The sequence below is a fragment of the Trifolium pratense genome, linkage group LG4 (assembly GCF_020283565.1).
Source record: "Trifolium pratense cultivar HEN17-A07 linkage group LG4, ARS_RC_1.1, whole genome shotgun sequence".
In the NCBI taxonomy this organism is placed as follows: Eukaryota; Viridiplantae; Streptophyta; class Magnoliopsida; order Fabales; family Fabaceae; genus Trifolium; species Trifolium pratense.
This window is the reverse complement of record NC_060062.1, coordinates 6286071-6308392: the sequence shown is the minus strand read 5'-3', so window position 1 is coordinate 6308392 and position 22322 is coordinate 6286071. Positions and strand designations below refer to the sequence as shown.

At 34.0% G+C, this 22322-nt stretch overlaps 3 protein-coding genes and 1 pseudogene across 3 annotated transcripts; all 4 read right to left on the bottom strand.

Annotated features, from left to right (window-relative positions):
• Positions 1-6379: 6379 nt before the first annotated feature.
• LOC123924805 (gamma-interferon-responsive lysosomal thiol protein-like) lies at positions 6380-8398 on the bottom strand. The gene is made up of 5 exons (XM_045977775.1): positions 8068-8398; positions 7793-7855; positions 7516-7659; positions 6642-6740; positions 6380-6560 (listed from the first exon to the last, which is right to left on the bottom strand). The coding sequence occupies exons 1-5, from the start codon at positions 8350-8352 to the stop codon at positions 6483-6485; spliced, it is 669 nt and encodes a 222-aa protein (XP_045833731.1). The 5' UTR covers positions 8353-8398; the 3' UTR covers positions 6380-6482.
• A 540-nt stretch (positions 8399-8938) lies between these two features.
• LOC123924804 (gamma-interferon-responsive lysosomal thiol protein-like) lies at positions 8939-11006 on the bottom strand. Its single transcript, XM_045977774.1, has 5 exons — positions 10749-11006; positions 10195-10260; positions 9768-9908; positions 9156-9248; positions 8939-9056 (listed from the first exon to the last, which is right to left on the bottom strand). Exons 1-5 carry the CDS (start codon positions 11004-11006, stop codon positions 8961-8963), a joined length of 654 nt encoding a protein of 217 aa, XP_045833730.1. The 3' UTR covers positions 8939-8960.
• Positions 11007-15837: 4831 nt separating this feature from the next.
• On the bottom strand, positions 15838-17929 carry LOC123924803 (gamma-interferon-responsive lysosomal thiol protein-like). The gene is made up of 5 exons (XM_045977773.1): positions 17630-17929; positions 17355-17417; positions 17078-17221; positions 16204-16302; positions 15838-16122 (listed from the first exon to the last, which is right to left on the bottom strand). The coding sequence occupies exons 1-5, from the start codon at positions 17912-17914 to the stop codon at positions 16045-16047; spliced, it is 669 nt and encodes a 222-aa protein (XP_045833729.1). The 5' UTR covers positions 17915-17929; the 3' UTR covers positions 15838-16044.
• Positions 17930-18446: 517 nt separating this feature from the next.
• Positions 18447-20504, bottom strand: LOC123924802 (annotated as a pseudogene).
• Positions 20505-22322: the final 1818 nt, after the last annotated feature.

The following is a 22322-nucleotide window of genomic DNA, read 5'->3' as shown; positions in this document are numbered from 1 at the left end:
GCTCGCGGGGAACATGTAATATTTCAACAGAGTTGAACTTGGTGATTTTTTCCTTTACTAGCACTAGGTATTCAGAGAGGTTATCATTCTTGGTCTGATACTCTCCTAGCACCTGTGAGGCGACCAGTTGCGAATCTGTGTATATTTTTATCTCCTTGGCTTGCAAGTCCTCGGCCAAACGTATTCCAGCGAGGAATGCTTCATACTCTGCTTGGTTGTTTGAAGTTGGGAAGGATAGTGCTAGGGAGACCTCGATTAGTAAGCCATTCTCATTTTCAAGAATGATGCCTGCACCTGCTCCTGTAGCGCTTGATGCTCCGTCTACAAAGATTGTCCATTTATCTGCTCCGTCCACTGTAGGGGAGGAGCTCGTCATCTCTGCGACGAAGTCTGCTAGGACTTGGGCTTTTAGAGCTTTTCTGCTTTCGTAACGAATGTCGAATTCTGAGAGTTCGAGGGACCATTTGAGCATCCTGCCCGCCATATCTGGTCGGCCAAGCAAAGACTTGATTGGTTGGTCTGTTCGGACCACAATTGTATGGGCCAAGAAATAATGTCTTAGTCTCCTCGCAGCATAAACTAGTGCAAGGGCTATTTTTTCAATTTGTTGGTATCTTAGTTCAGGACCCTGCAAGGCTTTACTCGTAAAGTATACTGGTTTCTGCCCTTCGTTTGTCTCACGAATAAGAGCTGCACTTACAGCCTCTGAGGCGACGGAAAGGTACAGTTATAATACCTCCTCGTCACTTGGTCGTGAGAGGACAGGTGGCTCTGATAAGGCCTTTTGCAGATGTTGGAGAGCTTGCTCGCATTCATCTGTCCATTCGAAGACTGCTTCTTTCTTTAGTAGTTTGAAAAAGGGGAGTGCATGTTGTGCTGATTTGGATACAAATCTGGAAAGCGATGTTAGCATTCCATTAAGAGTTTGTATGGACTTCTTATCGCTCGGAGTGGGGAGCTCGGCAAAAGCTCTGCACTTGTCAGGGTTGGCTTCAATTCCTCGCTCGGTTAGGTAAAATCCCAGGAATTTACCTGCTCGGACCCCGAAGGTGCACTTCTCTGGGTTGAATCTCATGTTGTATTTCCTGGCCTGCTCGAACACCTTTCGAAGGTGCACGACATGGTCGAGTTCCTCGGGGGATTTTACGATCATGTCGTCCATGTATACCTCGAGCATGTCTCCTATTTGTCCTCGGAAGACTTTGTTCATCATTCGCTGGTATGTAGCTCCTGCATTTTTGAGACCGAAGGGCATTACGTTGTAGTAATAGTTGCCCGACTCGGTCATGAAAGCTGTTTTTTCTCTATCTGCTACTGCCATTGGAATTTGGTTATAACCTGAATAAGCATCCATAAAAGACAATAATTTAAAGCCAGAAGAATTATCAACAAGTCTATCAATGCAAGGTAAGGGATAAGAGTCTTTAGGGCAAGCCCTGTTAAGATCGGTATAGTCGCAACACATCCTCCATTTTCCATTAGATTTTTTGACGAGTACAACGTTGGACAGCCAGGTTGTATACCTGGCCTCCGAAATAAAATTTGCCTCTAGGAGGTCTTTTACACATTTTTCTGCAGCCTCCGATTTCTCAGGAGACTGCCTACGCCTACGTTGTACAATGGGAAGTGCAGTGGGATCAATAGTCAGCTGGTGACATGCTATGTTGGGGTCCAAGCCGGGCATCTCGGAAGCGTGTCAGGCGAACAGATCAGCATTTTCCTTCAAGCAGGCTTCAAGTTGCTTCCTAGCAAGTTCGGGGAGCCCGGTCCCAATCTTCACTGCCCTGCTCGGGTCTTCTCCGAAGGGCATCAGCTCGAACTCGCCGTCTGGAACTGGACGACGGTGCTCTTGGCTTGCCTCGTCGTCTTCCTTCTTCTCCTTGCGGAGCTTCTTCTCATCTTTGTTTTCCTGTTTGGAAAAGCGGCTGTCGAGGTCAATGGAGCTGATTTCTGGCAAGGGCAGGGAAGTTGTTGCCTTGGACTTCTTGGACTCGGGGAGCTGCCCGATATATTCATTTCCTTTGGAGGATGCATTGAAGACTCTCCTTGCAGCTTCAATGTCTCCATGCAGTGTCGCAACTTGGCCTTTATGAGTATAATACTTCATCTTGAGGTGGGCGGTTGAAGGGACGGCCATTAAGTCAGCAATAGCTGTTCGGCCCAGGATGCACTGGTAGAGAGAAGGGCAGTCTACTACCAGGAATTTCACTTTGATAGTTTTTGCAGTTTCTTCAGAGCCAACGGTGACTAGCAGGTCTACATAGCCCCATGGCTTAGTTGTTGCTCCATTAAACCCGGAGAGATCAGATCCAAAGTAAGGAGTGAGGTAGGTTTCATCTAGTTGCAGAGTCTTGAAAAGTTGGGAATACATGATATCACAGGAGCTTCCTTGGTCGACCAGTACCCTGCGGACGTCCATATTTGCCATGTCCACTCTGATGAGCAGGGGTATCTGGGAGTTTGCAGTTCCACCGGGCAGCTCTTCCATATAGAAGGCTAAGGGCTTTGATTGCCCTTTCGGTTTATCCAAAGTTGCACTCAGGTTGGAAGAGCCATCTATCAATTCTTCAAATTTTCTCTTGATGGATCCCACAGTCTGTTTGTCAAAACCTCCACCAGAGATAACCATAGCTTGGGCAAGTGCGTCCCATTTGTTCAGTGTAGGAGCAACATAGGTGTCGTCCAAGTAGTCAGGGACAAAGAAATCTTCAGGTCTGGAGATGGCAAGGGCAACTGGCTTGTGCCCGGATTTTTCTGGTGCAGCTTCTTCAGTGTTGCTGGTCTCAGCAGCTTCTGCCCGGGGAGCATTGCCCCTCTTCACGTATTGTTTGATTTGCCCATTTCTAATCAGAATTTCAATGGCGTCTTTTAATTGGATGCAGTCGTCAGTCAGATGGCCGTAACCTTTGTGGTACTTGCAGTACCTGCTCTTGTCTTGGCCAGGTTTTGTGGGTTGTTGTCTTGGAAATTTAATTCCTGCTTTAGTGAACTCAGCTGAGTTGCACTCTTTCCAAATTTCTTCCTGGGTTTTGCTAAGGGGAGTATAGTTGCTGAACGTGCTGGGAGGTCCACGGGGTTCCCTAGGCCTTTCGCCTCTTCGTCTTCCTCCTCCTCGGCTGGACTGTTCAGCATTTGAACGAGGAGCAGGTTGACTGTTTCCTGCTCGCCCATAACGGGCAGCATCTGCAGCTTGTTGTTCTTCATATTGGATGTAGGGTTGAGATTTGAGGAGGAGGTCGCTAAAGGTGCGCGGTTTTTCGATTCCAACGGCTTTTGCAAAGTCAGAGTTTGGCCTAAGGCCCCTTTGGAGCAAGTATTTCTTCATATCATCAGTTGTTTCTACCTGGACGGCTTCTTTGTTGAACCTCTCTATGAAACTGCGGAGAGATTCATTATCAGCTTGGAAGATGGCATCTAGGACTGCCTCGGTTTTTGGTTGCTTGCGGGAAGCAGTGAAGTGCCTGCGGAATTGGTCGGACAGATCCATCCATGAGGTTATGAAGCGAGGAGCTAGGCTGTGGTACCAAGCCATAGCTCCCTTTCTCAGAGTAGTTGGGAATATTCTGCATCTAATTGCTCCGCTGACCCTTAAGAAGTTCAGGGTAGCATTGACTGATGCAATGTGTTCATCTGGGTCAGAAAGTCCATCATAAGCTGGGAGGGGAGGTGGTCGCTCTCATCCCTTTGGAACGGGTGCTTGAAGTATGTCGTGAGATAAAGGGCAGCGGGGATCATCCTCGTCACTCTCATGTGAGTTTAGGGGAGGTGATCCCTCCCGATCAGGAGTTGGGCTCCTGGAGAATTGGTCAGTGTGATGGCTGCGGCTTACTGACTGCCCTTGTTTGGTCATCAAGCTGAGTCCCTGGGGAGAATGACGACGAGGAGGTGTTCGGTCCACAATTTTTCCTTTTTTCACATTTGGAGAAGATATACCCTCGCGGGGAGGGGAGACATGGTCTCTTTTCTTGCCAGGCTGCTCGATCCTCTCAAGGGCAGGTCGTCGTTGCCTGACAGTTTCCTGACGAGGAGGGGATTGAGAAGTGGGAGTTCTCCTCGGGGGAGAGTTGTTCCTTGAGAGTCGCTGATTCCTTTCCAAGCGATCTAGTCTCATATTCTGCTCGTCCATTCGGCGATTCTGGCCTTGGAGAGCTTCGGTGGTTTGCTTTAGGGCAGCTATGAGTGCTGCTAGTTCAGCATTGGTAACTGAAGCAGTGGACAAGTCGGTTTCTGCTGATTTGCCCTGCTCGGACTGAGGGCGCTTCCCTGCCTGCTTCTCAGTCAAGACGACCAAGTCGCCGTCCTCAGAAGTCCAGGAAGTTTCCTGCCCGTCTCTAGGGTCAGACTCGGGGAGGGCTTGGAGGTCAGTGATGAGAGCAGGAGACAGACGGGGAGAAGGTGGAGGAGCAGCGTCCTCAACGTCATTGTTGAAATGAGATGAACTGGCCATGATGAAAAAGTGATTGATTGGTTTTGTTCTTTGGTTTACTTGCTCGAAACAAAGAAGGGGAGAACTCAGATCCCCACAGTCGGCGCCACTGATCTTAACTGTTGATCAGAACAGGTAGAAGGCCAGCTGGAAGTCCGTTGAGCAGGTGGTAGGCAGCAATCCGAGCAGATGGTCCACGGAGGGGGGGGTTGTACCTGCAGGTGCTCCGATGCCAAAGTCAGACAAGGAATAGAGAGCAAACGAGATACTAGAGAGAAGTTAGAGTGAGAGAGTAATTGTGATAATGAATAGTGTCTACCTTGCTCTCCCAAGAGGGAGAGTATTTATAGCCCCCAGCTCTGGGCCAAAGGTCCTCTTAGTGGGCTGGACTAGCCAAGGCCCATTAAGAGGGACTGCCAAGATATCACCCTTAGATAGTGGGTAGAGTAGTAATTTTACCCTATCTTGGTGGAGAGGTTGTGCCATGCTGACATGGAGGTGATTGGGCAAGCCATGTGGACTTGGTGAAGGTCTAGGTGGACTAGCATTAGTCTAGTCCAGAACAGGAGCCCCCCAAGTCGTTGCTCCTAGGCATAGGAGTGATGACTTTAGATGTGTGCCCAAGTGCAGAAGGAAATCTCCTTGCAACCTCTCTTGAACGAAAGTGGACGAGGACGTTGCTCGTCTAGGCCTTGCTCGCAGCAAGGATCTGCAATGTTTTGCTCGAAGTGGTTTCTCGAGGATATTCAGTATTCTGCTCGTATCTACTGCGAGGAGATAACTACGAGAGGGATTTGTTGCTCGTATTTATGACGAGGAGATAAAGGAATTGTTGCTCGTTGCTATGAAGAAGTTAGCAACGAGGAGGTTTTCTGCAAAGTGCAGCTTTTTGCTTGAGGACTTGCTAAAGACTTATTATATCAAATTTAACCTCACGTTAAGAATTTTTAGGTCAATTCGTATACTAAGATTCAAAAGAAAGACAAAAATGAAAATAGGTAAGTCAAAATTTTCAATTTTTAAGACTGCAATTTTGATAAAATGGAGCTTGAAGAAGAGGGAGAAGATGTAGTGAATATGAAAGAGAGCATACCTTTGGTTTTTAAAAAATAAAATTAATTTAAATTAAAATAAATAATAATGAAATGTGAAATTGTTTTACCCACATGGCATTTTCCATGTCTTAAATGTCTCTACCAGATCATCAAAATTGAATCCAAATTAGAGCATCTCCAATGCATTTTTATTTTATTTTAGGTTCCTTAAATTTTTTGAGTAGATCTCTCATGACACATCATTTATAAGCAACAAAAACCTATTTCACTCAAATGCAATAATTCGGATCTCTAGACCCTCCATGGCATACTTTAATTAATACATTCACCTTTTTTCCTCATTTTTCTTAATCTAAGAATTGGTAAATTACAAAGAATAAATTTGAGAGAAAATCAACCATTGAATTAAGAAGAAAAAAATGAGAGAGAGAGAAAAAAAACATTAAGAAAAATTGGAGAGATCCAAATTCCATCATTTATAAATTATAACCAAGACAAACTTATTTCACTCCGATTCAATGGTCCCTCTAGAGTGGACCTCACATGTCATCATTTTATAATATTTAATTTATGATATGGACAAAATAAAGTAATATTTTATACCATTTTATTTATTGCTAAGGGACTTTATATTAGAAACAAATAAGTGATGACACATAACACCTAAGAGACTCATAAGGGACATGCATTGGAGATGCTTAGTGGGGATCAAAAGTTAAAAAAATTGAAATAGGGATAAAAAACTGATTTTTAAAATAAGTGGACCAAATGTTTAAAAAATAGAGGATCAAAATTACATTTAAGCAAATATTTTAAAATTAATCTTTTAACATGTCAAATTGTACTTTTTACTTAAAAGTTCAAAATAGAAAAAGACTAAATTTAATACAGAAAATAATAATAATAAAAATTTATTAAAAATAAAAACAACTCTACAATGTGATTGTGATGGTCATTATTATATGGGAACACCCCCTTATTATATATGTTGTTCACCAATATCACTTTTCTTTCTTTTGGCAAGCTTTGAATTTCAAAGGACCCTTGTAGGCATTGCACACATGATTCACTAGATCATCCTGGAGAAAGGAATGTGCATATTAATTTAGGAAGATAAATATTAACTATTTAAATAATTAAAGAAGATTAATGTTACTAACATTTTCAGCATCCACATACTGGCCATTCACAAGGAGCCAAGGTACATGAGTAAGAGGTGGATTGAGATCATTTGTTTCTTTACCATTGCGTATATGGAGCTGCAATGTTAAATTTTAGCCTAGAATTAGTAAAGAGAGATTCTCAAACACACGAAAATTAGAAAGTGAAAAACATGAAATTGTTTCAAATTTCATTTTCTTTAAGTGTAAACAAAATGCACGCAACTGCAGAGACTAATCTACTACATATACCTAAACCAGAGATCAAAATCAATATTTTGATTATGCTATAAGAGATCTGCATCATCTTATCTAAACACCTTTGGGTTATCTTTTGTTAATATCTAATGCAGGTTTCTTATAGATTATAAAAAGTGGTTTATTGTAATCAAAATATTAAACTGATATTTAATAATTTAAATTTTTTTTAAGAAAACCAATTTTGTGTGTTTGTTTATTATAGTGAAAATATTTTTTTTTAAAAAAAATATATGTTGAAGATGATTTACAAAAGGAGCTATTTAAAACGGCTTCTCAATTGAAGCAATTTAAAATTAAGTTTTTGAGATTATCATTTGTCTTAAAAGTAATCTATTTATAAATTTTTTTCTTAAAACTTAAAAGTAATATAGTTTTTTAGAAGAAAAAAAAAAGTAATCTTAGGGAGAGTTTGCCACTCATAGGGGTCCCACAATGCTCGAGGGTTTAGTCTCTACAATTGCACGCAGAGGATACTCGATTTACAACAAAAAAATAAAATATCGTAACAAACGAGCCATAGTATGCGGCAGTATCTAAAATATTTTTTTGGCAGCATACATTCAATACTAATTTTTTTGACCAAAATACTAAATGAGTTATAAATGAAACTGACCTCATTTCCATGTTTACTTGAATAACAATTTTGGATGGGTCTTGGGTCCAATCTGAGACGGTTGCAACATGATCCCCAAACACTAGGGTTTCCATTTGTAAATAAACCATTCTCAACACAAAAGATGAATGGCAAACTATATTTCTTCATCAAATTTAAAGATAGGTCAAGTACAAAGAAAAATTTGTTAGAAATAGAAGAAATCTCATTTAGATCATAGTAAAAAATGTTTACTAAGGTTTTACAAAATAAATTGTTTGCTAAGGAAAATCCTTACCAATGGCCAAGCTTCAAGAGCACATGCTTCTATGATATTATAATAGCATTCATCAGGACCATGCTACATATTTTAAAATAAAAAAATAAATTATAACTTTTACAATATATATAAAGCTGAATTCGAATTTTGAAAATCTTGTATTTACACAGTTGAAACATCAAGATCGAACAATAAAAAAATAATACTTCCGTTTATTTTATACTTCAAAACAATGTTTCGACTGCGTAAATACGAGAAATTTTTGTCACTAAGAAAGCTAGGAAATTTGGGACCTGGCAAGAAACTGTTCCATTTTGACTTGTAAAAGCATTGCCATAAGGAACCAAATGGAGGTTGACAATAGACATAACATCTAATTTAGTGAATTTCTCAAGTACTTCCAAAATGAAATCTTTGCTAAATGGACACAAAGATTCATAATACAAAGAAACATGGACAACATCATTTCCATTATTCAACTCAGAAAAATGAGATTGAGATGGATTGATGATCATCAAAAGTAGAAGAATTAAAGAAAGGAACCGAAATGAACTTAGTGAGGTCATTTCTATGTGCATATACTTTTTGATATGTTTGTGTCTCTTTATTGACTCTAAAGGGTTTTATCATATATAGTATTGTTGCATTCGATCTTATGTATATATAAATATATGATATACAATCTCTTTCACAATGAACTCCACCAAAGGACAACCGTTCGAGTGAATACTGATTCAAGTAGAATGAATTTTTATTAGATTTTATTTACCTTCTGATCAAATCTTAGATTACTGACACCTCTTCATCTAAGAACCAAATGATTAACAAAAAAATTGTCATTAACTCTCTTAGAATTGAGTTTTAGGTCTAACTCATCCTTACAAAATCGACTTTATAATTATATATTCCAATAGAAATTTTACACATAGGTACTTCTTTTTTTTTTGTCAAGTACACATAAGTACATTTTTTTGGTCAAGTACTCAAGTACACATGACATAGGTACTTTATCTCTCGATCTCTCTTATTTTAATACTATATGACTATATCATAGTAGATAGATATGTAATATATTCAGCATGCATGGTCAATGTGTCATGTGTGTATCCTTCCAAGAGCTTGACGTGATCAAGTGCACACGTATGCATGTAACATTTTTCTTCACCAACAATATGAATAGTTAAATTTATTTCTCACTTGCATTCAAATGAACATTGCAAGCTGCTGGAATAGCATCACCTTTATAAGCCTTGCAAACATATTGTGTAAAATTTTCATAGTCCTGAATTAACACAAACATGATGAGTATTTTGTTAATAATTTGGAAATTAGACCAATGTGTGTGTGTGAGAGAGAAAAACAAGAAGGAGAAAAGACAAACTTTTCCAATAGGTTGATTATTCACCACCACCCATGGCACAAATGAATGAGGTGGGTCTAGTTTTGCTATTTCATCAATATATTTTTGTCCAAGCTGCAAACAAATTCAAATTTAATGTTAATTTATACCAAAGTAAGAATTAATGTTAAGGACATTTAAACAAGCATTTAACTAAAAAAAACTCATAGAATTAGAATACTTTTTCCATGTCTATATGTGACTTTAGCTCGGTTGACAGAGACATTACAAGAAATATGCATGATCGGAGTTCGAACCCTGATATTCTCATTTATTCACCTCGAGAGGTGAATTTAGACTACATGAAGAAAAAAATTACTTTTTTCAACTCAACTGAAAAAATCGGACACCATCCGAAGTTCAAACCTGAACTCCTCCACTTATATGTGTGGGTTTATAATGGTTTATCATTTTGTCTATCTGCTACCAAAGAAAAACTTTTTCCATTTTCTATGCTATGTCATTTTAATTAACAATGCATTCAAAGAAATGAACAAAATTAACGTCAGAAAAAAGAAAAAGAAAAAGAAAAAGAAATGAACAAAATTAGGAACCAAAAAAAAGAAATAAAAAAGAAATGAACAAAATTATAACCTCTGTTCCATTTCCTCTATTAAAGCAATTTTTAATAGGCTCCAAAGGCAAACCAAGTTGGTTGGTACAATTTTGCCACATTTTGTTCTTTCCATCAATTGCCAGAAACTCAAAGCAGTGAATTAAACCATAATGTGTATCCTGCATCACAATTTAGATATATAATTACGATGATTTTTTTTAATTATACTTTAATTCATATATACCTGGTGAGTGTACATAATTTTTACACTATTAGCCGATCATAATATTTTGATTATTAAAACACATTTAATTTTAGTCAATTTTAAAGTATGGTATTTTGTTTGAGTTGTTGACGGTATAATTTTTTTTACACCAACGTACACTATATAAAAATTAACCTTTATAAAAAAAAAAAAAACTCACCTAATGTAAAGTATGGTTTTTAGGTTCCCAAAATACTTACCACATTAGGCCAAATATTGAGGGCACATGCTTCCAAAGAATTTAGCTCACATTCATCTGGTCCATTCTGATAAGTTTTTGGGTGTGAAGAGACAAATATAAATACAAAATAAAATAAAATTGAATAAATAATCATTATTACTGTAAAGCTTTGGAAATTATTTTAAAAAATTAAATTGATGAAGATAATGAAAAAAAAAAATCATCAATTGAGTCATCAAAATATAATCATTATGTTCAGAAATATGGCTTGACTACAACAAAAAATATTCATGACCACATAAATTAGTAATAATAAAAAACTTCAAAACAAAAAATATTTAAATCTCTTTTTCCCACATTGAAATGAAAACATCATAAAGAAAAAGCAAAAAATGAAAAGTATATGAACATTTCATACAAAAAATAACATAAAATTAAAAATAAAGCAAATTGACATCAATGAAAGTCAATTTTACAAAGAAAAGTCAACCATGTTAATCATTGAATTATTTTATAATGCATTGCAAAATATAATTCCAACAGTATAACAAAAAAATAGAGAAAAATTAAAACCTGACATGATATGGAATTGTAGGTCTGATTGACATAAGAATTGGCCCAAGGAACTAGTTGGAGATTGACAATGTCAATGAGATCATTGTTGAATATTTCTTCAAGATTCTTCACAATGAAAATTGCACAAGATTGGCATAGACTATCATAGTATATTGATAGATTAACTTTACTCATAGATTCACCCTTAGATTCATAGGTGAAAAATAAAAAGACTAATGCTATTACTATAGTGTTTGAAAGTTTTGGAGAAACCATTTTTTTTCAATCCTGCAAAAGTGGATAGATTTTGTAATTGTGAACTCTTGAATATTATTTTGGTACTGAGTCTTTTATATACACCTTCGTGTATGTTTAATTTCGATTTTGGAGAGATAAAATTTATTTCAAAGCGGTTGAAATTAGTTATAAAATATCTTACATCTCCTCGTGAACCAAACATATTTGTGATTAAAATATCTCCCCTCCCTTCCCCTTCCCTCGTTTGAACTAAACATATGTGGAATTAAACTCCCTCCCCTCCCCTCCCCTCCCATTAATTGAACCAAACAGACCCTATATGTTAGAAATAATATAAAACCATTGATGTGGCCCTATCCTAACAGCTTAAACTTTTGGGATAATCGGTTATTTGACATGGTATCAGAGCCTATCGGGTCTATCGTTGGGCTTCCGCCTTCCTCCGTCGTCCACGCTTCAGGCCCATTCCGCTGGGCTGAAGCGTGAGGGAGGGTGTTAGCAGCCAACACTCGGTGGGATTTAGTCCCACATCGGATAGATAGGACTCTTGAGAAGAGTTTATAAAGAGGAGGCAATCCTCACCTTACAAGCCGGTTTTGTAAGGATGAGTTAGGCCTCGATATTCGTGACATAGCCAACACTCGGTGGGATTTAGTCCCACATCGGATAGATAGGACTCTTGAGAAGAGTTTATAAAGAGGAGGCAATCCTCACCTTACAAGCCGGTTTTGTAAGGATGAGTTGGGCCTCGATATTCGTGACATGGTATCAGAGCCTCTCCACGATCCGTCGGGCCACCTGTTATCAGGTTTCCGCTATCGGGCCACCTACCGTTTATATCCACGCACCAAGCCCAATAGTGCTGGGCGTGAGGGGGTGTGTTAAGAGTCCCACATCGGTTGAGAGATGATCTGACTAAGTGTTTATATACTAGAGGCAATCCTCACCTTACAAGCCGGATTTGTAAGGATGAGTTAGGCCCAATACTCAATTCTAAGATGGTATCAGAGCCTCTATGACTAAGTGGTCTAGAGTTCGATCCCCGCTCCCTTCACTTTCTAATTAAAAAGTGGAATTTAAGCATATGGTAGGTGGGCCTATGCATTATCCACGCTTCAAGCCCAAGTGGGCTCTTGCGTGAGGGGACGTGTTAGAAATAATATAAAACCATTGATGTGGCCCTATCCTAACAGCTTAAGCTTTTGGGATAATCGGTTATTTGACACTATATTTACTTTTGCTTTTGAGTAGAAGTGATTTTTTCTCGACATTTGTTTTTTAGCTTTAAATTTATCATTGAAACTCATTTACATATAAATAAATCACTTTAAGTATAATATGTGCCAACCCGTTGTTTAAACGTCGTGACAGACTCACTGCTAATAAGAGATAAATGTCTCTCGATATGTGCCAATTTGCTAGTTTCTATATACAGTGCATGTTTGAATTTATAGTGAATTGATAAAATCATAGTAAATTATTATAATTTTACGAAAGTTACACTTTAAAATTTCAACCGATTTATCGTGATTTCAAAAAATAAAGATACTCTTTCTGGTTGGATCTAATGGCAAACCAATTTCTTAGTTTGTTTTGAGTTAGCAAATAGTCTCTCTTTTTGTTTTCAAGTAAAAATGAGGGTACATAGGAAAAGAAGCTATAATACAACCTTTTCAGTCATGATCATCCTTCTTTGGGTACTGCCGTGTTAATTAACCTTGCTTTATAAGTTTCATTCTACATGATATTAACGGTCACTCTTAACTCAACATCCTTTTATATCTTTGTAGTACTTTTCATAGTTTAATTATTAGTTTAAATACAATTTTGTCTCTTTAAGTTTTACATTTGTTTAATTTTGCTCCTTCAGAAAAACATAGTGTGACACAAGTGATAAATACTTGAGTCCCATAACCATTTGGTCCTGGATTCGATCCCAGCCAATGCGTATGGAGAAATATTTGTTGGGAGAGATCAACCCCTTAAATGAATCTCAGTTAACTCGAAGGGATTATTATCTGCAGTTGCGCGCGGAGGATACCTTTGGTTTAAAAAAATAAATAAAAAATTGCTCCTTCAAATTTCAATTGTTTGATTTTAATTCACAAATTTTACGATTGTTTGATTTTAGTCTCCCAAATTTCTTGAATTTGATTAAAAGTAGGGATCAAAAATTGTGATAGAAAATTTTTCAGGACCAAAAAGTGCGCCCTCGCTGCCTCAACATATATCTCATTCTTTGAAAATTTTATCTTCTCCCTCCTTGATTCTATGAATCCCCAATACAAAATTGTCTTAACGGCCGCGAAAGTGAAGCCATATTGAACCTACGACACCTAATTTCATCATCACCAATACAAACTGACATATCCCCGCCTCCATCATCCGAGGTAGAGCATTCTTGATCATCAACAACCAATGTCATTAAATCCTCCTCACCCTCACGATCATGACGACAGAAACAACGATCATAAACCAATTCAGGGTTATGTTTAATTTTATCATTTCAACCAAAATCTAAAAAAAAATAAAAAAAATTGTCAATTGAAAAGTATTTATTACACGATTTAACTATCTGTAAAATCGATAAAATCATGTTTAATTTTATCATTTCAACATAAATCTTTTTTTTACAAGTATTTTAATAAGGTTCAATATTTGATTTATATTATAGATCAAATATATCAATTATTCTAAAGGTGAATTTTTGCTTATAGTAGCCAGCAAAGAACAATGTCTCTTATTTTATGAACATGTGCGAGAATAAGAAAGGAAAAAGAAAAATATACAAAAGAATAGATGAAAATGTATGAGAGAAGAAACATAAGTAATTAGATTTTGATAAAATAATAGAATATAAAAAAATTATGCAATTATTCAAATTTAATAAGTTATTTAATAAATAATACTCCATCCGGTCTTAAATATAAGATAAATTTTACTTTTTAGATTAATTGAGAACTTAATGTATCTGGACCATATTATGAATCATATACTTTAGATTCTTAATGAATCTAAAAATTAAATTTTCTCTTATATTTAGGACTAGAGAGAGTAGATACATAAATGTAATAGGGGTTACATAAAAAATAAAATAACAGGGATTAAAATTTACATTACAATTACTTTATATTTCAATAATATATAATATTCATTCTTACATGACATGCATGATTTAAAGAGTCATATGAAAAAAATAATGTGACTAATATTATTCTTTACAAGATGTATTGTGGGTATGTAGTTGTTGGTTTGTTGGGAAAATCAACACTTTTCAACATGTATATTTTCAACCAACACCAACAAGATGTGATATTGAAATACACGACTATAGTCATATTTAATTCATAAGAATTAGAGAAAATCAACTGAGTGTGAATTATCCAATATTTAAAATTGATTTTTGAATTTAAAATTAATAATATATTTTTTTTATATTTTCTTTAATTAATATTCATAACACTTAAATTTCTAGATTAAAAATTAAACAGGTATAACCACCGCTCCATAATATATATGTTCTTAGTCATGTAATTAAGAAATTAAAATCAATTATTTACTGTTTATGGAATTTAATTATTCTAAATTAATTTTTCTTATTTTAATTGTGAAATTCCCGGAATGAGGGGTGAAAACTATAAGGTTTGGAAGGAGAGTATTCTTCTTCACTTAGGTTGATGGATATTACTTATATTGTTCGAAAACACAGACCGCCTTTTGTTACTGAAACTAGTCTTTCAGATGATGTTGATCATTATGAAAAATGGGGTCGATCTAATCGTCTCAGTATGAAGTTCATAAAGACCAACATCCCTGCTAATATCCATGGTTGTTTTGGTCAGCATGATAATATCATAGCATTATTCGACTATTAAAGACTTATTATATCAAATTTAACCTTACGTTAAGAATTTTTAGGTCAATTCGTATACTAAGATTCAAAAGAAAGACAAAAATGAAAATAGCTAAGTCAAAATTTTCAATTTTTATGACTGCAATTTTGATAAAATGGAGCTTGAAGAAGAGGGAGAAGATGTAGTGAATCTGAAAGAGAGCATACCTTTCGTTTTTAAAAAATAAAATTAATTTAAATTAAAATAAATAATAATGAAATGTGAAATTGTTTTATCCACATGGCATTTTCCATGTCATAAATGTCTCTACCACATCATCAAAATTGAATCCAAATTAAAGCATCTCCAATGCATTTTTATTTTATTTTAGGTTCCTTAAATTTTTTGAGTAGATCTCTCATGACACATCAATTATAAGCAACAAAAACCTATTTCACTCAAATGCAATAACTCGAATCTCTAGAATGGACCCTCCATGGCATACTTTAATTAATACATTCACCTTTTTCCCTCATTTTTTTTAATCTAAGGGTTGATAAATTACAAAGAATAAAAAGAAGAGAAAATCAACCATTGAATTAAGAAGAAAAAAAAAATAGGAAAAATTGGAGAAATAATTCAAATCCCATCATATATAACCAACACAAACTTATTTCACTACGATTCAATAGTTCCTCTAGAGTGAACCTCACATGTCATCTTTTTATAATATTTTATTTATGATATGGACAAAATAAGTAATATTTTATACCAATTTATTTTGCTAAGGGACTTTATACATTCATCCCTTGCATAAGAGACCCATAAGAAACACATGTACAAGAGTCATGACACATAAGCAAATAAGTGATGACACATGACATCTAAGAGACTCATAAGGGACATGCATTGGAGATGCTGAGTGGGGATCAAAAGTAAAAAAATTTGAAATAAGGGATAAAAAACTGATTTTTAAAATAAGTGGACCAAATGTTTAAAAAATAGAGGGATCAAAATTACATTTAAGCAAATATTTTAAAATTAATCTTTTAACATGTCAAATTGTACTTTTTACTTAAAAGTTCAAAATAGAAAAAGACTAAATTTAAAACAGAAAATAATAAAAAAAAAATTTATTAAAAATAAAAACAACTCTACAATGTGATTGTGATGGTCATTATTATATGGGAACACCCCCTTATTATATATGTTGTTCACCAATATCACTTTTCTTTCTTTTGGCAAGCTTTGAATTTCAAAGGACCCTTGTAGGCATTGCACACATGATTCACTAGATCATCCTGGAGAAAGGAATGTGCATATTAATTTAGGAAGATAAATATTAACTATTTAAATAATTAAAGAAGATTAATGTTACTAACATTTTCAGCATCCACATACTGGCCATTCACAAGGAGCCAAGGTACATGAGTAAGAGGTGGATTGAGATCATTTGTTTCTTTACCATTGCGTATATGGAGCTGCAATGTTAAATTTTAGCCTAGAATTAGTAAAGAGAGATTCTCAAACACACGAAAATTAGAAAGTGAAAAACATGAAATTGTTTCAAATTTCATTTTCTTTAAGTGTAAACAAAATGCACGCAACTGCAGAGACTAATCTACTACATATACCTAAACCAGAGATCAAAATCAATATTTTGATTATGCTATAAGAGATCTGCATCATCTTATCTAAACACCTTTGGGTTATCTTTTGTTAATATCTAATGCAGGTTTCTTATAGATTATAAAAAGTGGTTTATTGTAATCAAAATATTAAACTGATATTTAATAATTTAAATTTTTTTTAAGAAAACCAATTTTGTGTGTTTGTTTATTATAGTGAAAATATTTTTTTTAAAAAAAAATATATGTTGAAGATGATTTACAAAAGGAGCTATTTAAAACGGCTTCTCAATTGAAGCAATTTAAAATTAAGTTTTTGAGATTATCATTTGTCTTAAAAGTAATCTATTTATAAATTTTTTTCTTAAAACTTAAAAGTAATATAGTTTTTTAGAAGAAAAAAAAAAGTAATCTTAGGGAGAGTTTGCCACTCATAGGGGTCCCACAATGCTCGAGGGTTTAGTCTCTACAATTGCACGCAGAGGATACTCGATTTACAACAAAAAAATAAAATATCGTAACAAACGAGCCATAGTATGCGGCAGTATCTAAAATATTTTTTTGGCAGCATACATTCAATACTAATTTTTTTGACCAAAATACTAAATGAGTTATAAATGAAACTGACCTCATTTCCATGTTTACTTGAATAACAATTTTGGATGGGTCTTGGGTCCAATCTGAGACGGTTGCAACATGATCCCCAAACACTAGGGTTTCCATTTGTAAATAAACCATTCTCAACACAAAAGATGAATGGCAAACTATATTTCTTCATCAAATTTAAAGATAGGTCAAGTACAAAGAAAAATTTGTTAGAAATAGAAGAAATCTCATTTAGATCATAGTAAAAAATGTTTACTAAGGTTTTACAAAATAAATTGTTTGCTAAGGAAAATCCTTACCAATGGCCAAGCTTCAAGAGCACATGCTTCTATGATATTATAATAGCATTCATCAGGACCATGCTACATATTTTAAAATAAAAAAATAAATTATAACTTTTACAATATATATAAAGCTGAATTCGAATTTTGAAAATCTTGTATTTACACAGTTGAAACATCAAGATCGAACAATAAAAAAATAATACTTCCGTTTATTTTATACTTCAAAACAATGTTTCGACTGCGTAAATACGAGAAATTTTTGTCACTAAGAAAGCAAGGAAATTTGGGACCTGGCAAGAAACTGTTCCATTTTGACTTGTAAAAGCATTGCCATAAGGAACCAAATGGAGGTTGACAATAGACATAACATCTAATTTAGTGAATTTCTCAAGTACTTCCAAAATGAAATCTTTGCTAAATGGACACAAAGATTCATAATACAAAGAAACATGGACAACATCATTTCCACTATTCAACTCAGAAAAATGAGATTGAGATGGATTGATGATCATCAAAAGTAGAAGAATTAAAGAAAGGAACCGAAATGAACTTAGTGAGGTCATTTCTATGTGCATATACTTTTTGATATGTTTGTGTCTGTTTATTGACTCTAAAGGGTTTTATCATATATAGTATTGTTGCATTCGATCTTATGTATATATAAATATATGATATACAATCTCTTTCACAACGAACTCCACCAAAGGACAACCGTTCGAGTGAATACTGATTCAAGTAGAATGAATTTTTATTAGATTTTATTTACCTTCTGATCAAATCTTAGATTACTGACACCTCTTCATCTAAGAACCAAATGATTAACAAAAAAATTGTCATTAACTCTCTTAGAATTGAGTTTTAGGTCTAACTCATCCTTACAAAATCGATTTTATAATTATATATTCCAATAGAAATTTTACACATAGGTACTTCTTTTTTTTTTGTCAAGTACAGTACTTTATCTCTCGATCTCTCTTATTTTAATACTATATGACTATATCATAGTAGATAGATATGTAATATATTCAGCATGCATGGTCAATGTGTCATGTGTGTATCCTTCCAAGAGCTTGACGTGATCAAGTGCAGACGTATGCATGTAACATTTTTCTTCACCAACAATATGAATAGTTAAATTTATTTCTCACTTGCATTCAAATGAACATTGCAAGCTGCTGGAATAGCATCACCTTTATAAGCCTTGCAAACATATTGTGTAAAATTTTCATAGTCCTGAATTAACACAAACATGATGAGTATTTTGTTAATAATTTGGAAATTAGACCAATGTGTGTGTGTGAGAGAGAAAAACAAGAAGGAGAAAAGACAAACTTTTCCAATAGGTTGATTATTCACCACCACCCATGGCACAAATGAATGAGGTGGGTCTAGTTTTGCTATTTCATCAATATATTTTTGTCCAAGCTGCAAACAAATTCAAATTTAATGTTAATTTATACCAAAGTAAGAATTAATGTTAAGGACATTTAAACAAGCATTTAACTAAAAAAAACTCATAGAATTAGAATACTTTTTCCATGTCTACGTGACTTTAACTCAGTTGACAGAGACATTACAAGAAATATGCATGATCGGAGTTCGAACCCTGATATTCTCATTTATTCACCTCGAGAGGTGAATTTAAACTACATGAAGAAAAAAATTACTTTTTTCAACTCAACTGAAAAAATCGGACACCATCCGAAGTTCAAACCTGAACTCCTCCACTTATATGTGTGGGTTTATAATGGTTTATCATTTTGTCTATCTGCTACCAAAGAAAAACTTTTTCCATTTTCTATGCTATGTCATTTTAATTAACAATGCATTCAAAGAAATGAACAAAATTAACGTCAAAAAAAAGAAAAAGAAATGAACAAAATTAGTAACCAAAAAAAAGAAAGAAAAAAAGAAATGAACAAAATTATAACCTCTGTTCCATTTCCTCTATTAAAGCAATTTTTAATAGGCTCCAAAGGCAAACCAAGTTGGTTGGTACAATTTTGCCACATTTTGTTCTTTCCATCAATTGCCAGAAACTCAAAGCAGTGAATTAAACCATAATGTGTATCCTGCATCACAATTTAGATATATAATTACGATGATTTTTTTTAATTATACTTTAATTCATATATACCTGGTGAGTGTACATATTTTTTACACTATTAGCCGATCATAATATTTTGATTATTAAAACACATTTAATTTTAGTCAATTTTAAAGTATGGTATTTTGAGTTGTTGACGGTATAATTTTTTTTACACCAACGTACACTATATAAAAATTAACCTTTATAAAAAAAAAAAACTCACCTAATGTAAAGTATGGTTTTTAGGTTCCCAAAATACTTACCACATTAGGCCAAATATATATTGAGGGCACATGCTTCCAAAGAATTTAGCTCACATTCATCTGGTCCATTCTGATAAGTTTTTGGGTGTGAAGAGACAAATATAAATACAAAATAAAATAAAATTGAATAAATAATCATTATTACTGTAAAGCTTTGGAAATTATTTAAAAAAATTAAATTGATGAAGATAATGAAAAAAAAAATCTTCAATTGAATCATCAAAATAATCATTATGTTCAGAAATATGGCTTGACTACAACAAAAAATATTCATGACCACATAAATTAGTAATAATAAAAAACTTCAAAACAAAAAATATTTAAATCTCTTTTTCCCACATTGAAGTGAAAACATCATAAAGAAAAAGCAAAAAATGAAAAGTATATGAACATTTCATACAAAAAATAACATAAAATTAAAAATAAAGCAAATTGACATCAATGAAAGTCAATTTTACAAAGAAAAGTCAACCATGTTAATCATTGAATTATTTTATAATGCATTGCAAAATATAATTCCAACAGTATAACAAAAAAATAGAGAAAAATTAAAACCTGACATGATATGGAATTGTAGGTCTGATTGACATAAGAATTGGCCCAAGGAACTAGTTGGAGATTGACAATGTCAATGAGATCATTGTTGAATATTTCTTCAAGATTCTTCACAATGAAAATTGCACAAGATTGGCATAGACTATCATAGTATATTGATAGATTAACTTTACTCATAGATTCACCCTTAGATTCATAGGTGAAAAATAAAAAGACTAATGCTATTACTAAAGTGTTTGAAAATTTTGGAGAAACCATTTTTTTTTTTCAATCCTGCAAAAGTAGATATAGATTTTGTAATTTGTTTCTAAAGGGTAAGAATGTGAACTCTGAATTTTTTTTTGGTACTCAGTCTCTTATATATACACCTTTTGGAGAGGTAAAGTTGATTTTAGTGCTGTGACAGGTGTGAGTTGAGTTAAGTCTCACATTATTTAGAAAAGTGAATAGGGTGAAATTAACCCAAATTTAACGAGGGGCCAAATATAAAAAATAAAATATCATTTTATGAATTTTATTTTGACAATTTTCATAGGTGACAAAATTTCCAGTGAAGTTAATATAGAGACGGAAAGTGTCAAAATAAGAAATTTAGAGTAATAAGTTTTTTGTCTTTCCTATTTTCTATTAGTTTTTATAAAGAAATTTATTTCGAGTAGATAAATATACAATTACTAGCTAGACTAACTAACTATAAAATATACTAACATATATATGAAAAAAATAAAATAGGGTAGCAAATGCTACTCCAAAGTATAACCGAGTTTCCCTCCTGAAAGTGGAGGTTGAACACTTTATAAGTGAAAGAACCCATAAACCTAATGTCTTAATGCTTTGAGTAAAAATGTGATGTACAACTCACTATATTGTTGCTCTAAGCCTAATGTGGATGTTTTCCCGGCCACCCCCTCGTGACCCAAATTTAGAGGTGTTGAACTGATTTTTACTTGATTTGTTTTCGAGTATAAGTAATTTTTTCTCGACATTTGATTTTTAGCATTAAATTTATCGTTGAAACTCATTTGTGCCAACTCGTTATTTAAACCTAAGTCGTCGCAACAGCTAATATGAGCGAAATGTCTGTCTGAATGTGCCAACTTGTTATTTTCTATATACAATGCATGTTTGAATTTACAGCAACTTGACAAAATCACAGTAAATTATCATAATTTTACAAAAGTTACACTTTAAAATTTCAACCTATTTTTCGTAATTTCAAAAAATAGTGATACTCTTCCTGGTTGGTTTTAATCGCAAATCAATTTCTTTTTTTTATCAAGTAGTCTAGTGGCTAGAGAATCCACTATAAATGTGAATAAGTTGAGTGTCTCGGGTTCGAACCCGGACTCCTGCACATATAGTGCGATGTCCCTACTAACTGAGCTAAGCTCACGAGGACGCAAATCAATTTCTTAGTTTGTTTTGAAGTTAGCAAATTTGCAAATAATACCAAATAGTCTCTCGTTTTGTTTTCAAGAGGGCACATAGGGAAATAAGCTATAATACAACCTTTTCTGTCACGATCATCCTTCATTGATATTCTTAATCACTCTTATTACCCTTTTTAATTTGGGTATTGCCGTGTTAATTAACCTTGCTTTATAAGTTTCAATCTATCTACATGATATTAATGGTCATTCTTAACTCAACATCCTTTTATATCTTGTAGTTTTCATGATTTAATTATTAGTTCAAATACAATTTTTATTCCTTAAGTTTTACAATTATTTAATTTTGGTCATTCATATTTCAATTGTTTGATTTTAATCCCCAAGTTTTACAATTACTTGATTTTAGTCAATTTCTCACCAAATATGATGCATTGTTTTTTTTTTTTTTAATCCTCTAATTCTCAAAAAAGATGTCTGATAATTTAGAGTTCGACCGCGAAGTAAATAAAATTTGCCAATATAGTTTTATGAGCCCTATTGAGGGTGCAGTTTGTTAGAGTGTGCTATATGTTAATTTCGATTGTGATTAACTTATACAAGTAGGTGTTTATAAATAAAAATAAAAAAAAACTTATACAAGTAGATAATTTATGAAGGAAATAACACAAGAAAAATATTGAAGAAA

Bases quoted from the DNA above. Each gene is read 5' to 3' on its own strand.
- LOC123924805 (XM_045977775.1), bottom strand. From the start codon at position 8,352: ATGCACATAGAAATGACCTCACTAAGTTCATTTCGGTTCCTTTCTTTA. The intron at 7,660-7,792 runs GTAAGGATTTTC...AATTTGATGAAG, and splicing joins CTCTTGAAGCTTGGCCATTG to AAATATAGTTTGCCATTCAT. The intron at 6,561-6,641 runs GTTAGTAACATT...TCCTTTCTCCAG, and splicing joins AGTATGTGGATGCTGAAAAT to GATGATCTAGTGAATCATGT.
- LOC123924804 (XM_045977774.1), bottom strand. From the start codon at position 11,006: ATGGTTTCTCCAAAACTTTCAAACACTATAGTAATAGCATTAGTCTTT. The intron at 9,909-10,194 runs GTAAGTATTTTG...ATTGTGATGCAG, and splicing joins TCAATATTTGGCCTAATGTG to GATACACATTATGGTTTAAT. The intron at 9,057-9,155 runs GTTTGTCTTTTC...GTGTTAATTCAG, and splicing joins ATAATCAACCTATTGGAAAA to GACTATGAAAATTTTACACA.
- LOC123924803 (XM_045977773.1), bottom strand. From the start codon at position 17,914: ATGCACATAGAAATGACCTCACTAAGTTCATTTCGGTTCCTTTCTTTA. The intron at 17,418-17,629 runs GTCCCAAATTTC...TAAAATATGTAG, and splicing joins ATGGAACAGTTTCTTGCCAG to CATGGTCCTGATGAATGCTA. The intron at 16,123-16,203 runs GTTAGTAACATT...TCCTTTCTCCAG, and splicing joins AGTATGTGGATGCTGAAAAT to GATGATCTAGTGAATCATGT.